Here is a 16,592-nt window from a genome sequence, read left to right on the forward strand (position 1 = left end):
TAAAGTGTCTTCATATAAGATGTTCGTCTGTCATTTGTCATCACAAATATTGTTCATTTGTTATTACAACCGTGCCTGGCAGATATTACATAGAGCTCATTTTAAATGTAGAAGTGCCCTAGGGGGTAAAATGTTTTACCCAAAGTTCATCTGTTCATTGGCTCAGCAAATGTTTATTGACACAGTTCTTGGCCTCAAGTAGAAGAGTTGGGGAGATAAACATGAAGCTGAGCAACCAGAAAAGGGTTGGGCCTGCTCTAGTTCAGTCAGTAGGTGTATCTCTTCAAAGGTCTGAAGCAAGAGAGCATTGGGTCAGTTCTGAGACTGTGAATATTATGAGTAGCACAGCTAAGCGACGTGCTAAATGTTTGACACGTTATCTTATTGAATCCTCATACCTCTAGGAAGCAAGTTTGATTATGATCTCCATTTGTTCAGACGAAGAATCTGAGGCTTAGAGACAAACAAATTTGCCAGTGACACCCAGTGAGCAGTAGGCAAAGAGAAGATTTGACTCTGGGCTGCCTGGCTTCAAAGCTGGTGTGTGTAATTGGTAGCAGAGGCAGAAATAAGGAAGGGGAGAAGTAATGGGGGAGGGGGCCCCAGGTCATAAAGGAGCTTGTTATGCCGTGCTGTGGAATTTGGACTTCCTCCTGGAGTCAGTGGGGAATAAAGCAGGAGAGTGACATGACTGGGCTTATATTTTGGGAAGGTGGTTTTGGCTTCTTGGGTGGGCAGAGGCGAAGGTACGGCAGGTTCTAGAAAGAGTTGTCCCATAGCTGGCAAATGATGGAATTAGGATTTGAGCTTAGGTCTGTCTGAACTCCAACCTCATGCTCTTTCCATACCACTTCTTACTTTGTACCCAGGAGTTCCCTAAGAACTTGTCAGTTTCTAGATACAGAGGTTTAGTGTCATCAAGGTGAGCAGGGGGATTTGGGGGCTCAGTTCACCTTTTCGGAGAACTCTGGTCTCTGGGGGCCATTGCTGTTTTATACACAGGGGCTCTAATTTTCTCATATGCTTCACTTTTTCATTTCTTGGAATGTGGAATATTGGTGATGTCATTATAACTGCTTGTTTTCTTTCTTTGAACATTAGCTAGCTCTTCCTTGCGAGACTTGCCTTCAGTTTCCTTTTCTGATCAGCCCGCTCAATTACAAAAGGAAAGAGGTGCTGAAAACTGGCTCCTTTTCTTTTGTTTGCTGCCTAACAGCACACGGAGCGACAGTTTCATTGCCCCTGTCAGGGAAAGAGTAGATGGAAGAGTGAGGGGTAGGTGCCCTGCACCCATGTTTTCTGCTCTGGTGGAGGCCGCAGCACTTTGGGTGAGAAGGGAGCAGCCCAGGGGAACAGACCATTGAGCTGAGGGAGACAAGGCTGCATAACTTCAGGGACTCCTTCTGCCAGTGTCCCCTCTTCCCCACAGGTAGCCTGAGAGCCTCAGGAGAGACTTCACTCGTGGGTTGTGGTTGTTTCCACATAACTCAGAAGACCCACACATGAGAATTTCGTTTCTTCATGGCTTCCCTTACAATACACCATTTCCTTACAGTTTTTTTTTTTTTTTTTTAACTATGAAAAATGAACACATACTCTAAAGGCAACACTTTGAATTCTTTTCTTTTCATCTTTACTTTTAGAATCCAGAACATCCAAACAAGGATTGTATAATTAACTTTGAGATCCGGTCCCTGCGAGATAGTCGAGCATTGATTGAGAAGGTTGGAATTGAAGATGCATCTCAATTCATAGAGGACAATCCACACCCCCGACTTTGGTATTTAAAAAGACAAAAATCCCCCCACTGTCTGGTATATGCTTTTACAGTTTCTTCTTTGCTGTCTCTGATCTCATGCTTGCTAGCCTCTATGGGGATAGACTTCCGCCCTTGCTCTTCTTTCTAAGATACAGAAATTCATTTTAGGTTTGGAAGTGCTCCAAATGAGCACAATATTAATTGAAACCTGTATAAATGTGTTAAAATAATCACTTCCCACCACGTTTCACATGAAACCATAACAGTTGAATTTTGGTTCCAGTCTTGTTTATCAGTAATTTGCAATAGGCTTTTCTGATTCTTTTTTTATAAAGGCGCCTACTGGCTGAAGCAGCTCTTCGGAAACTGGATTTGCACACTGCAGAGCAAGCATTTGTGCGCTGCAGAGATTACCAAGGCATTAAGTTTGTGAAGTGCCTGGGCAACCTGCAGAGTGAGTCCATGAAGCAGGCAGAAGTTGCCGCCTACTTTGGCAGGTTTGAAGAGGCTGAAAGAATGTATCTTGATATGGATAGAAGGTAAGTAAGGAAGGTTCAGGCATCCTGGAGTACTTTCAGAGTTCATGATTCATTTATTTTATTTTATTTATTTATTTTTTTAACGAATGAGGACTGTAAAATAGACTAACAGTATCATATCATTTCTTTTAGAAAATAATTTCCATTTGGATTACAACCTAGATATTCCACATGTCCCTCATTAATTTATGTTTTGTAGTTGGTGGGCAGTTTTCTTCTCAGTTTTTGCATATATTACTGGCTGGCCATGGGAGATTTTATTCACTTGGTAGAAAAAAAATTCATGACTACAGAGACTCGAGGTTTTTATCATTTATTACACAGCTCAGTATTTGGGTTCTCTGTCTTGGTTTAGACCATTATTTAATTTTCTATTGTCAAGGAGCATGAAATCAAAGTCAAACATATTTACGGATTGGGTTTTATTCTTTATGTTTCATTTTAGATTTATGTAAAACAATGTATGAAATTCATATCATAGCTGTAAACATCATGCCTAATTTTCATTAATATTATTTGTACTTCCACGCGATCATTCATACAACTTAAGCCCTGAAAAGAAAGATAAAAAAAACCAAAATGTATTTATATATATTTGGTTTTTAAATAAGCCTGATCATGTCTAAGAAACTGATGAAAAGAAGTGATTATTATTTAAACCATTATTTTGCTAAGGCAGTTGGAAACCCAGGACAATAAAAGGCTGGAAGTTTTTCCCTTTTCCCAAGTCCAGCTTCTCCCCATGGCCTCTTACCTGGTCAGGTTAAGTTTCTAAAATGTTTGGAGAGTTCCCTCTCCTGTCTATTCACTGCTGTTGTATCCTCAGTGCTCTAGAACTGAACCTAGCACATAGTAGGCACTTGATAAATCTTTGTCAAATGAATGAATGAATGCCATTGTTTGTAGAGATCTTGCTATTGGCCTCCGGCAGAAACTAGGAGATTGGTTTAGAGTGCTCCAGCTCCTGAAAACGGGGTCCGGTGATGCAGATGACAGTCTTCTTGAACAAGCCCACAATGCCATCGGAGACTACTTTGCTGATCGACAGAAGTGGTAGGTAACCTGTCTGGACCGCCGCCATTCGCTGGCACTTGAAATGTGGCTGCCTGAGGACTGACCTATGAAACAATGCGAGGGAAATGAAGACCATCCTCCTGGATCCTAAACTTCAGACAGCTCTAGATTCAGGCTGGGGACACAAGGTCCGCAGAGTTGTTAGATAAGCACTGTGCCACTTAGGGTTTCCAAACTCACAGAGCTTGTGCTTAGCTCCAGGCAGCTCTGTACTATTTGAGACGACCACACTGTGCAATTCTAAGACATTATGTGATTTATTTCTGAGAAAGTATTTTATGTTGGCTTATTTTATTACAGACTCTTTTCAGAAATCATTGGCTTCTATTTTTAAGTTTTCATTAGGATCAATGTGCTTTTTAATTTATGACAGTTTTGGGAAGTGCAACTGTGTATCAGATTAAAACAATATTAAGACTATTCAAAGAATATTGACTTTGGTATTTAAAAAGATAAAAATCCCCCCACGTGTCTGGTATATGCTTTTACAGTTTCTTCTTTGCTGTCTCTGATCTCATGCTTGCTAGCCTCTATGGGGATAGACTTCCCCCCTTGCTCTTCTTTCTAAGATACAGAAATTCATTTTAGGTTTGGAAGTGCTCAAGATGAGCACAATATTCATTGAAACCTGTATAAATGTGTTAAAATATGCTTCCCAGTCTTTAGATCACCCCCACCCCCAGTTTATATGCTTGCAAGACGTTCTGTAACTGTAGATGATGACTGGATCAGCAGTAGCAATTCTAACGAAGGAACAGTTGTTGGTGAAAGTGCTTATTTATCAGGAAATTCACATTAGTTTAAAAAGTTTTCTTCTTTCTCCCCCATAGGTTGAATGCTGTACAATATTATGTGCAAGGCCAAAACCAGGAACGCTTAGCTGAATGTTATTATATGTTAGAAGATTTTGAGGGGTTGGAGAATCTTGCCAATTCACTTCCGGAAAACCACAAGTTGCTTCCAGTAGGTAGTGGAAATTTTAGTTTTTGAGGTTAGGTTACATTATAAGGTTTTTGTGTCATAGTCATGAAGTAGCCTCTGTAACAAAGCAAATTTAAAATTAACCAGTTTCTTAGACATGGAATGATGTGTTTATTTTAATTGTTAAAATAGTATATCAATATGACAGAATGCTTGACAATGGAGGGGAAATTAGTCATATTCCTACCACTTTCGCAGAATCACAGTTTTGTGTACTCTTGCAGTTTTATAAAACAGCTTTTAAATGTTAGCTGAACACATAAAGTATTTACAGATGAAATGCTATGTTGTCAGAGACTTGCTTCAAAATCCCCAGGCGAGGTCTGGGGATTAGTGTGTGTGTTCATGTATGTTTGAAATTTTCTGTAACAAAATTAAAAAGATAGCCTGACTTTTATTAGGTTATAGTAACAATAAAGTACGTATTTAATGTTAAAAAAGAGAAACTAAAAGCAGAATTCTCTGGAACTTTGTTTTGAATGTTCTTGTTAAGCCTCTGAATTAATTGTTGAATGATGTTAATGAGTTAGTATTTTATTTGTGTTATCTAAAATGTAAATTACTGAGATGTATAATACCTACAGAGTTAGTAGCTCTCAACTGCAAGGTGTGGACTATATCAATTGTGAGTTCTGCCACAAAAATGTGTATTAATTAATAGATGAGTATAAAATTCTGATAATTCAGCTTTCCCTATTGTGAATTAGAGCCGTTATCCCTGTAATAATGGCATTTCATGCACCTGTATTCTCAATTCTATGTGTTTCCTTGAGTGGGAAACTGAAATTACTTACTATCTTGAGTATAGGGACAGTGTATCCCGCACAAGTGTTGTCTGTTAGGGGTGTCTGATGATGCTGGAAGATATTGTTGTAGAGTATCCAGAATCGTACTATTACAGAGTAAATAGTAATTATAGCTATAATAATTAAATAAAAAATTTAAGTAGTACTGCAAATTTTAAATCAAGTTTTAGAATTTTTAGTAGTATGGGAAAATGTACATAATATTTAAGTGGGAAATGCAGGATACAAAACTACATATAGTATGATCACAATATACATACCCCCTCACACGTACATATATTCATAGGACAAAGATATTAGGAAATTATATCAGACTATTGAGAGAGGTCTTCTATGGATAGTAAGATTATGAGTAACTTTGCATCTTTGTGTTTTCTAATTTTTTAACCATAAGAATGTATTACTTTATAATCAGAAAAACATAAGCATTTACTTTTGAAAAGATAGTTGGATACAAAATGTACTTTTGTGATATTTCCCAAAGTATTTTAGAAGTGGGGTTGGGGAGAGAAAATCTTTGGCCAATTAGATATTCAGAAATTAAAAAAAAAATTATCTGGAAATGGAGAGTACAGCCAAAGGGCTATGGTGGGTTTCTCCCTACTTGCTACCACCCTCTGAGAGAGCTCTGTTTGGGGTCCAGCTTCGGGACCTCATGAATGTCCAACTTGTCTGGGGCATTCTTTAGAGAGAGATTTGAGAGCTCTGTGAATGTGAGATTTCCCTTAAGCCTCAAATTAACAGTTACCTTTGATTATACCATCTATTGCCTTAAAGGGGTTTGTTAGAACTTGATGTTTCTGTAAACCAGCTACTGAACTGACAGAAGAAAAGAGTGCAGTATCTTTAGGACCTAGTTAAAAACCAGACCCCACATGAGCCAGGGAAGCCCTGGTTTTATAGAAGGTGATGCCACAGCATCCATTCTGGTTTGTCTCCTCTGTCCCTGAGTCTGTTTGAATGAAAAATTACCGTAACCACTAGTAAATTTAATACTGATAGGTCCCCATGGAGTTTTGTAAATTAAAACATAAGCGATTTCCTTGGTATGTGAAATCTGATAGTATTGTTTTAACCTTACAGGAAATAGCACAAATGTTTGTGAGAGTTGGAATGTGTGAACAAGCAGTGACTGCATTTTTGAAATGTAATCAACCAAAGGCAGCAGTAGATACTTGTGTGCATCTCAACCAAGTAAGGAACTGAAAATTAAAGTCTCCATAGTCATCCTTTACAGACCATTGCCATCGTAAGGGTTAGAGAGCTTGACACGAATTTTACTTCGTTGAGGACCGAGAAAATATTGGAGTTTACACTTACCTCTTGAAGTGCCACCGTCAGGGATGACCCAGTCACAGCTACTTCAATGTGGGAACATGAATAAACCCTGTGCTTTTTTATTTATGTCAGTGTTCGTAAGTTTTAGTCTGGCAAGTTTTTGTCTGGAAGTAATTTCATAATTTTCTGCATTTTTGGATTTTGTTTCCAAAGAAGGACCAAGTAATGGTCATTGCAAGAGGAAAGAATTGAGTTACTTTATCAATACTTATTTTGGCAATTCTATAGTCCTTTCCCTTTATAGAAAATGTATACCTGATATTTTTAAAGACTGGAATTTAACTAAAATAGAGAATTGTTGTTGAAATTGTTGACTATCAATGTATTCTTTTAAGTATTTTCTTGAAGTATTTTATAAAGCTCTATTTGCTTTAGAAAACTAACTTTTAAAAAATAAATGTTAAATCTGATAGGACATTTTCTTAACTGAAATTATATGTTTTGTGTTACTATAAATGTATTTTTTTCTTGCTCATAGTTTGTGCAAAATTAGAATTGTAAGATTAATGTAATTATAAACTCTGAAGCTTTCCTTTTCAGATGTACTTCGTAAGCAAAGCAGAGCCTTAGATCATTTAATCATTTTGATACATGTTTAACTTATGAAACTTTTAATTGCTCTTATTTTAATTTAAGTGATTTTTAAAAACATGCCAGTTTTTAATTTTAATATAGTATTATTTATTATTATAAACTTAAAGCTCTATTGTGTGAATTTTATGACCTATGTGACTAAATGCTTGGGTAACTGCATGGTTTATTTTTCCCCCTCAGTGGAACAAAGCTGTTGAATTGGCTAAGAATCATAGTATGAAAGAAATTGGATCCCTGTTAGCGAGGTATGCGTCTCATTTATTGGAAAAGAATAAAACTCTTGATGCCATAGAACTCTATCGGAAAGCCAGTTACTTCTATGATGCTGCTAAACTGATGTTTAAGGTAATGTAATGTCTTGGTGAGTATTTGGTCTGTTCTAGTTACCAGTGTTTTCTTACATACTAAAGAACACATTTTCCATTTTCTCTGGAAACAAATATTTGTTATAGCAAACCCCTCTGGTTTTACTAGTATTAATACTATAACTATGTGTTATCTTAGTATTATTACCTTTTACTAACAAGACTATTAATATTAATACCTTATTGATACCTAAACAATTATGTATTTACTTAATACTGACATTAACAAAGAATTATAGAATTTTTAGGGGCTATAAAGTACAAAATCCCTTAACTGGGAATTCAATCCTGTTGATAATACAGTTTTGAGTCCTTTTAAATACATGTTTCGAAGACACTGCACTTTTTATAACATGCATTTGGCAAGAGGATAACTAGTACAGTATTAATGTATGCAAATTTTACATTCTATTCTGTTCTTTTCCCATTTGCTTTAATGTAAAAGGAAAATTCTCCCTCAGATGTTTAAATAAATTAAAACTTCTGGAGGATGTACCATATTAAAGCCATCTTATCTCTGTGTACTTGGAACATTATTTAAAAAATCTCTTTGTTATGGAAAATGTTACCCAGTCCATGAAAGCTTTCTTCATTCTGATTTATTTGACAGCCTCTATTGTTTTCTAAGATTGTTATGCGTTCTGACTCCAAGGGCTAAATACCAAGAAAGAGTTAAGTACTTGTCAATACTAAGGAAAAGAAAATGGGTTTTAAAATATTTATTGTAAGTGGCTAGTATTTATATTTCATCCTACTGGCTTTCCTCCTTTTTTTAGAGAATCAAATTTCATAAGTTATTATATTTGTACACATAGATTAAGAAATATCTTCCCCCAATTCTTCAAATATTTAAAGATTGCAGATGAAGAGGCAAAGAAAAGAACTAAACCTTTACGTGTGAAGAAGCTCTATGTACTATCAGCTTTACTTATAGAGAAGTACCATGAACAAATGAAAAATGCCCAACGAGGAAAAGTTAAAGGAAAGAGTTCAGAGGTAAGGTAGAACATTAAATAATGCTAAATCATCTGAAATGTTTAAGAAAAAAAAAATCAGACTTCTCTTTATTTAATTTGTTTATTTACATTTATTTTCTTAATGATATGAGGAAAAGGAATGACTGATTTGAAATTAGTAATCAAATTTTAGAAATTTCTACTTGGAAATATTGAAAATTATTTTTTCTAAAAGACGAATCTATAGCTTCGCTTTAATTCCTCACTTAGTAAATCCTTTCTAATCAGTGAGTCCTAAAAACTTGCCTGGAATATGTATATGATTTTAATGTGAAAATGAATCTCTTAGTAACTTAAAGTTTAATCAATTTTATTTTAAAATTTGGTCGTACATGGGGGGAGAATCCCTTCACGATGTATACATATAGCAAATCACCATGAGGTACACTTTAAATATCTTAACAATTTTGTTTGTCAGTTATACCTCAATAAAACTGAAGAAAACATATGAATTATAAAGGAGAAATTACATCTGTCGTGCCAGTTTTGTAATGATTAAATCTGCTAACTTACATATTTTAATGTATAGCAATTTCAGGTGTTATCTTCATTGGAAGGACCATTGTTACAGCTGTGCTGACAGATAACATGGTCTCCTTTACTTCTAGGCCACTTCTGCTTTGGCTGGTTTGCTGGAAGAAGAAGTTCTGTCTACAACTAGTCGTTTCACAGATAATGCTTGGAGAGGGGCCGAGGCTTACCACTTCTTTATACTTGCACAGAGGCAGCTCTACGAGGGATATGTTGACACTGCATTGAAGACAGGTGGGCAGGTTACCTAATGTGTATGGGATGTCTATCAATTATAAATCCAGCAGGAAAGGGCAGCTCCTTCAGTCTGCCCTTATATTAATTTCAACAACATTGTTTCCCTTTGTATTTATTTTCACATGTTAGAGATTTGCTATCTATAATTTGTTTTGTGCATTCCCCTTTTTGAAGTTCTTTTTATTTTTTAATACATAGAAAGCAATATGTATGGTTCACAGAAAAATGAGAAGTTTGAGATAAGAAAAATGAACATTTATACCACTCACTATTCTATTCATTCCGAATTAAACACTTAATAGCCCAATTCATGTCCTTTTGTGTGTATGTGCATATATATTATATAAATATTTATATATACTGTATAATAATACATAGATATTACATAAAATATATATTTAAGTAAATATATATTTAGTTTGTATAAAATAAATATATATATTTTAAATAATTTGTTTTTTTACAAGATTAGGAGTATGACAGATTATACTTTTATGTACTTTTTAAAAAAACAGTAATATGTTGTAAAATATTTCACATTAGTAGATTTCTACATACCATTTAACTTTGTTTATTAGTTTCATGTATACAAAACAACATAGTGAATATAGCATTTAACTTTTTAAAATAAAAATTAGACTTATGTAACAGTTTCAACCAGAACAGAAAAAAATACAAAGAAAAAAGTAAAATAATCCTGTAACTCAGAAATAATAATTTCCAACATTTGGGTGAATTTCCTTTTTGACATTTCTCCATTTGACATTTGTATACAGTCTTACTGAAAATAATATCATACAATATATGATGTTCAGGGGCTTGCTTTTTTACCCTTAACAGTATATTGCAGTTATCTTTCCTCGTTGGTAAATGGATCTATGCCATCATTTTTAATAGCTATATAATATGCCGTCGTATTTATATACTATAATTTATAGAAGATTTAAAAAAATTTTTTCTTTTTATTGGGGAATTTTAGGGAACAGTGTGTTTTTCCAGGATCCATCGGCTCCGTGTTAAGTCGTCGTATTCGATCTAGTTGAGGAGGGTGGAGCTCAACTCTCGGTCAAGTCATTGTTTTCAATCTAGTTGTGGAGGGCACAGCTCCCTGACCCGTGTGGGAATTGAACCAGCCACCTTGGTGTTATGAGCACGGTGCTCCAACCACCTGAGCCACCCCCCAGAGAAGATTATTTACATGCAGTATCAGAGTCTTTATTTCTGGATTAGTCATATCCTAAAGTTTAGGTATATTAATTCCAAAAGAGCATAATTATGAGCATTATCTTATAAACCAAAACATATGAATGACTAAACCATTACAGTGCTTTCAGATGGGCCATGACAGCACTGCAGGCACTGTCACCATCCACCCCCGCCTTCCTGTGTCTCATTGGTTGGGTCACTGTGAAGTCATCAGTGTGCTGCTGCTTTCATCACCAACACACATCACCCCCAATAGATCATCAATCTCTATTACAATGGCATGACCTTTAAAAGAGACCTGTGAGAGAAATTCTTTGATTTTAATGTTTCTGGAATTCTATGGTGATGTGTTTTCTTTTCTTACTACTTTTGTAAGAGCTCTTTAGAAATTATATATAGCAACCCTCTGCCCTATATATTGATTTTTTCCTAGCATTTATTAGTTATAATTACTTAAACTCCCTAAGTTTCAGTTTCTCTTTGTGAAAAGTTGGGATACTATCTCCTCCATAGGGTTCTTTGGAGGATTAAGTGAGAAACTCACAAAAAGAAAATTCACTTCTTATAGTGCTTGGACAGCGAGTGGTAGCCCTCAAGCAGTGATAACATGTGATGATATATATGCATAGTATTTTCTGATATAGTCCTCTCAGTCTCGACAGCGGTCATGGTCAGGAAGTTCTTCACTTCGAGGTTATTAAATATTACATTTTTATTATAACTTCTTAGTTATCCTAAAACCATTTATTGAAAACTTACTCTTTCCTCACCAATTTGAAATTCTTCCTTCATGAAACTAAATTCACACACATTCTTAATCTCTTCCTAGACTGCTATTTTTGAGTCATGAATTTCTCTGTCAGTACTGCCCTCTAATTTACCTTACTTTTTACATTTTAATATCTGGAATTTCAGATCACCTTCATTACTCTTCTTTTTTGAAACAAATTTTGGGTATTCTCTTGCATTTGTTCATCCAGATTAACTTTAGAATCTTTTTGAGGGTTGGAGGAGTTTCAATGAAGTCCCATTGGATTTTGAATTAGAATCGCATTATTTTAATGTATTAATATTGGGATCATTGATATATTTACAATATTGAGTTTTCCCATCCAGACACATCAATTTTTAAAAACCTTTTGTATGTCTGTGTTTCTGTAGTTTTCTTATATGCTCTGAACATTTCTTTTGCAGTTTATTCCTGTTTTTATTAGCAATGGGACTGGATTTTTTTTCTAATTCGTTATCAGTGATACATAGAAATCATTCTTATTTTTATGTTTACTTTATAACTGACCTTCATGTAATTTTAACTGATTAATATGTGATATAAATTATACACTATTTAAAATAGTTACATTTTATGTAATTTGTGCACAATTTCTAGACTTTTATAAGATAAATTAGACCTTTAACTTGAGATTCTTCATCTACTGAGTGAAGATATCCATATGCTTTAATATTTTTGTTTTCCCGTGATAAAGTGATCTGAAACAATATATGCCCTGTAAATTATTGCCTATGAACCTGTAAAATTGGAGGGTATTCTTTATTATAACTGAATAAATGTACTTTTTGTAAGTTTTTTGAACTTTGTTATGAACATTTGGCTCTGAAACCAGTTTATAGGCATCTAATTGTAAAATACGTGAATGTATTGTTTTAAATTGTTTTATGAAATTTCCAGTATTATACTATAACAAGATATTTTTAAGACTGCAAAGTCTAGAGAAGAACAAGATACAATTTTGTTACCAATCTGATATTAATTCTACAGTGCATTTTTAAGAAAGAGATTATATCTCCAGTATAGAAAAGCTTAAAATAAGATATGATAGCTATCAAAATAAATTGTCCGAACTGACAACTTACAGGCTCATTTTCACTTTTTTCTCAAATTTCTATTGTTTCAAAAATACAAACAGAAAAGCAGTAATTTGTTCAAAGAAACACAAAGAGAAAACATATGATTTTATAGTTTGCTTTTTTTAATAGAAAGAAACATGATATTTTAGTCTTGAGAAGTATGACTAACAGTATAATACTAATTTATTTTTTCTGGAATGCCATAGAAATTTCTAACATATTTATATGGAAAAAAAAGATGTGTGTTTTGACACTGGATATTTTTATTTGTGTTTATACTTCTAAATGGCTATGTGCATCCTTTGGTGGTGGCCATGTTACTTGGACCTTACAGTTCTGTTAGCTGGCCTTACAGAACCATGGTGATCATGTAGCCTGCTTCCTCCTGCGAGTACTCCTGTCTCCCACAGTTGTTTTCTTCAGGTTTGCTAACGTTCATGTAGGTTAAACCAAAAGCAGCTTAGCATAGAGTCCTTCCCATGAATGAGCATGATTACTTTTCAAAATCCAAATTGTTCTGTTTCCTAGCTCTTCACCTGAGAGACTATGAAGACATTATTCCTGCCGTTGAGATCTACTCTCTGTTAGCACTCTGTGCATGTGCCAGTAGAGCTTTTGGTACTTGTTCAAAAGCTTTTATTAAACTTGAATCTTTAGAGAGCCTCAGTTCAGAACAGAAACAGCAATATGAAGATCTTGCTCTAGAAATCTTTACCAAACATACTCCGAAAGATAACAGAAAATCAGAATTGGACAGTCTTATTGAAGGGTAAGTGAACCTTAGTTGTAATTAGAAAATGTCATTCTACCTTATTAGAAACTTGGGTTTCTATACGTATAATAGTGTGATGTAATAATTGAAACACTAAATTTTGAAGTAATTTACTTTAATATTATGCCCTATTTTATTTAGCCTTACAAGTGTATTAATGCTTTGTTTTTTCATTGTAAGAAAAGTTTTTATTTGATGTTCACCTTGAAATGTTTTTCATTCCTCTGTTTTTTAATGTAATAAATAAAGTTTTAAGTAATTAAGGCTTTTAAAGTGTAATTAATTGGTTTTCCTCTTATTTTTACAGAGGGGAAGGGAAACTGCCGACATGCGTTGCCACAGGAAGCCCAATCACTGACTATCAGTTCTGGATGTGCAGTGTATGCAAGCACTGTGTTCTGGCTCAGGAAATAAGTAACTACAACTTCTGTCCCTTATGCCATAGCTCCGTGGGATAAAGAAATGACACATTGCGTATTGCTGTAAAATATATGTAGCATATATACATAGCCATAACTGTATATAATAAGGTTGACTTTCATATGTTTTATGTAAAATCAGCATCATTACTTCATAGTTGTACTTTTACACAATTTTGTGTAAAAATTTTATGTAAAATTACAACTATGAAATAATGATGCTGATTTTCATACAAAATATATGGAAATAAACTTTATTTCCTATCTATCTATATATCTACCTATCTTGTAGTTGGTTACATAATACGATGAACATACTTCAAAAAGAATTTTTCTTACAGTGCACGGTTACTAATTCACTAAAAAATCTTGGCAGAGGGATAGGGGAAGCATGGAGTGAGGTAAAGTTGTATTAGAAGGAGCTTAATTGTAATATTGAAATCTGCTCTATCACTAGCTATATTTAATTAAATAAGATTGAATGTCTTCTATATTTTATTTCAGAAGTGAGGAAAAGGCATTTTAAGACTTTTTTATAAAGTTTGAATTGTTTCTAATAGCCTTATTCTTTTTATAACCTTTCCTTTTTTATCTACCCTTTTAGTCTAATTTAAGAGATGGCATTTGGCATTTACTCTTCATATTATTGTGCAGAAGACTTGTCTGTATTTATCATGATATAAATTTATGCAAAAACACCCATTTACAGTTATAGTTTCACTTGAAACATTGTTCCCAGCTGGACCCTTCTCTCACGCACTGGGGAGTGATTCTTGATATGTGTCTGTTTTGAGTTATTAAATTAATTTAAAAAAGGAAAAGTTGTAATCAGTAATGCGTAATTTCTTCCCTGTTTTATATAGCTAATAATATTCTCCATTTATTTCTCATGAACTTATGTCCTGCAACTTTGTTGCTGTACACCAAACTCTAGCACTATTTCATCAAGATTATTTGCTAATGTTTAGTAGAGGCAATAAATAAAGGGAAATATGCAACATTGTTATGGCAGCTGCAATACTTAGGTTAGTTAACTCTCTCAATGTGATATGTTTTTGGTCCTTTAGAGACAAGTCTGTTGCCGATTAAGTGAGCTATGAGAAGAGATTTAGAGCCTAGATGAGTTTACAATAAATAGCAGGCTCATGTGCCTAAATAACATGAGAAGACCAGAAGTCTTAGAAGTCTCTGTGTTCATTTGCCTTGTGGGAAGTTACCTTGATACAATGGTAGCCTCCAAGTACACTACCAAGCAAGCTATTCCAGAGGTCATGGAACAGAAAGTGTTAAAAACCAAATGTGGATTCTCAAATTGCATGGTTTATTGAATCAATTTGAAATACACAGTGAGGAACAAAGAGAAAGTGGTGGGGTAGATTAACATTATTGGTAGGGTGCCAGTGGGGTAGAAAGCTTACGGTACCTGAATCCTGAGTTATGTATGTACTGTTCTTATGTCTTGACTCTCATTCTGCTTCATCACTTCCCCTGATAGGACCAGAGTTGAGGTTTGAGCCCGGGGTCACAGTGATGGAATGTGCCTGAGGCCAGTGATGTCTCACTTGCTCTATAGAAGAGGCCCTGGGGCAAGTTTACCTGGTCACAGCTATAGGTTGCTACTTAGCGTGCTGAACAGTCATGGATTCAACTGTATTTCTTGGGTGGAGGACTGGCCAGAATAAATGTCACCAATGGGTAACTGAGTCAAGACCTCACACATACTAAATGCTTTATAAGTTCTCATTTGCCACTAAATTCCATGCTGCCTGAGTGCTAGAAATTTCCTTCTATTTCAGATAGATCCTGAATTGCACTTGCTACTTCTTGTTCAGTTTAATATAGAGCCCAAAATCTCTAAAAACAACCTCTCATACACTGTAGCCTTACTTGTCACATATGTGTATGTATATATACACATACACATATTTTATATATATAGGTATATATTCAGGCATATCTTTTGTATTGTAAAAACTTATGACTGTTTGGGATATATATCAAAAGTTTGGGTGATCTGTCATAATTTCTTGCTTGAAAATGGTACTATAGAAAGATCCATAGTATGAGCTGACTCGGCTTGTTTTATTCAACATTAAGGAAATTTCAGGATAACAACACCAACAAACTCTCCCCGATAAAAAGGGCAAGAGAAGCAAAATTGTCTATATAACAAATACTTGGAGAGAAGTTGGATAGCCCAATGAGCAGTATTTTCATATATTGAAGACAGTATATTAAACAGTTACATTTTTCTCTTATTGTAATAAACATGAACTAACTCCCTTTAAGTAATGCTAAGTTGTTCTTTATCATAAAAGTTGGCCTGAATTATGTTAAAGTAGCATGGTAGGCCAAAGTACTGAGATGACAGAACCAACTGATAAAGCTATACAAATAAGCAGTGTCTAAAAAGCAACATAGCATTGTTTTTTTCTTTTTTTTTTTTTTTTAATTGGGGAAGGGGAACAGGGTTTTCTATTGGGGAACAGTGTGTACTTCCAGGACTTTTTTTCCAAGTCAAGTTGTTGTCCTTTCAGTCTTAGTTGTGGAGGGCGCAGCTCAGCTCCAGGTCCAGTTGCCATTGCTAGTTGCAGGGGGCGCAGCCCACCATCCCTTGTGGGAGTCAAACAGGCAACCTTGTGGTTGAGAGGACGCACTCCAACCGAGCCATCCGGTAGCTCAGAGGCAGCTCAGCTCAAGGTGCTGTGTCCAATTTTAGTTGCAGGGGGCACTGCCCACCATCCCTTGTGGGACTTGAGGAATTGAACTGGCAACCTTGTGGTTGAGAGCCCACTGGCCCATGTGGGAATCGAACCAGCAACCTTCGGAGTTAGGAGCATGGAGCTCTAACCGCCTGAGCCACTGGGCTGGCCCTGTTTTTTTCTTTTTTAAGATCACTTTTTATTTTATTTTATTAGTTTCAGGTGTACAAAACAATGTAATAGACATTTCACCCCTCATAAAGTGATAACCCCACCACCCCCAATCTATTGCCCTGCTGACATCATATATATCTATTACAATTGCATTGACTCTATTCCCTATGCTCTACTCCATATCCCGTGACCATATATATATATATATAAAAT

The 16,592-nt window shown here is 35.0% G+C and overlaps 1 protein-coding gene across 3 annotated transcripts in view; it reads left to right on the forward strand.

Annotated features, from left to right (window-relative positions):
• WDR35 (WD repeat domain 35) overlaps positions 1-14,318 on the forward strand; it is a 55,227-nt gene extending 40,909 nt beyond the window's left edge. For 2 of the 3 annotated variants that reach the window (XM_019755120.3, XM_088796278.1), the window contains exons 19-28: positions 1,644-1,780; positions 2,095-2,298; positions 3,205-3,351; positions 4,203-4,335; positions 6,243-6,353; positions 7,272-7,436; positions 8,312-8,452; positions 9,081-9,237; positions 12,841-13,081; positions 13,392-13,687. In XM_019755120.3, the coding sequence (XP_019610679.3) occupies positions 1,644-1,780; positions 2,095-2,298; positions 3,205-3,351; positions 4,203-4,335; positions 6,243-6,353; positions 7,272-7,436; positions 8,312-8,452; positions 9,081-9,237; positions 12,841-13,081; positions 13,392-13,542 (1,587 nt within the window). In that variant the 3' untranslated portion in view covers positions 13,543-13,687. Of the gene's footprint in view, positions 1-1,643; positions 1,781-2,094; positions 2,299-3,204; positions 3,352-4,202; positions 4,336-6,242; positions 6,354-7,271; positions 7,437-8,311; positions 8,453-9,080; positions 9,238-12,840; positions 13,082-13,391 lie in introns of all 3 variants that reach the window. The other variant, XM_019755205.3, reaches the window with a different exon arrangement.
• The last annotated feature ends 2,274 nt before the right edge of the window (positions 14,319-16,592 follow it).

The sequence above is a fragment of the Rhinolophus sinicus genome, chromosome 2, assembly GCF_057876585.1.
Source record: "Rhinolophus sinicus isolate RSI-liver-muscle chromosome 2, RSI-T2T, whole genome shotgun sequence".
Classification (NCBI taxonomy): Eukaryota; Metazoa; Chordata; class Mammalia; order Chiroptera; family Rhinolophidae; genus Rhinolophus; species Rhinolophus sinicus.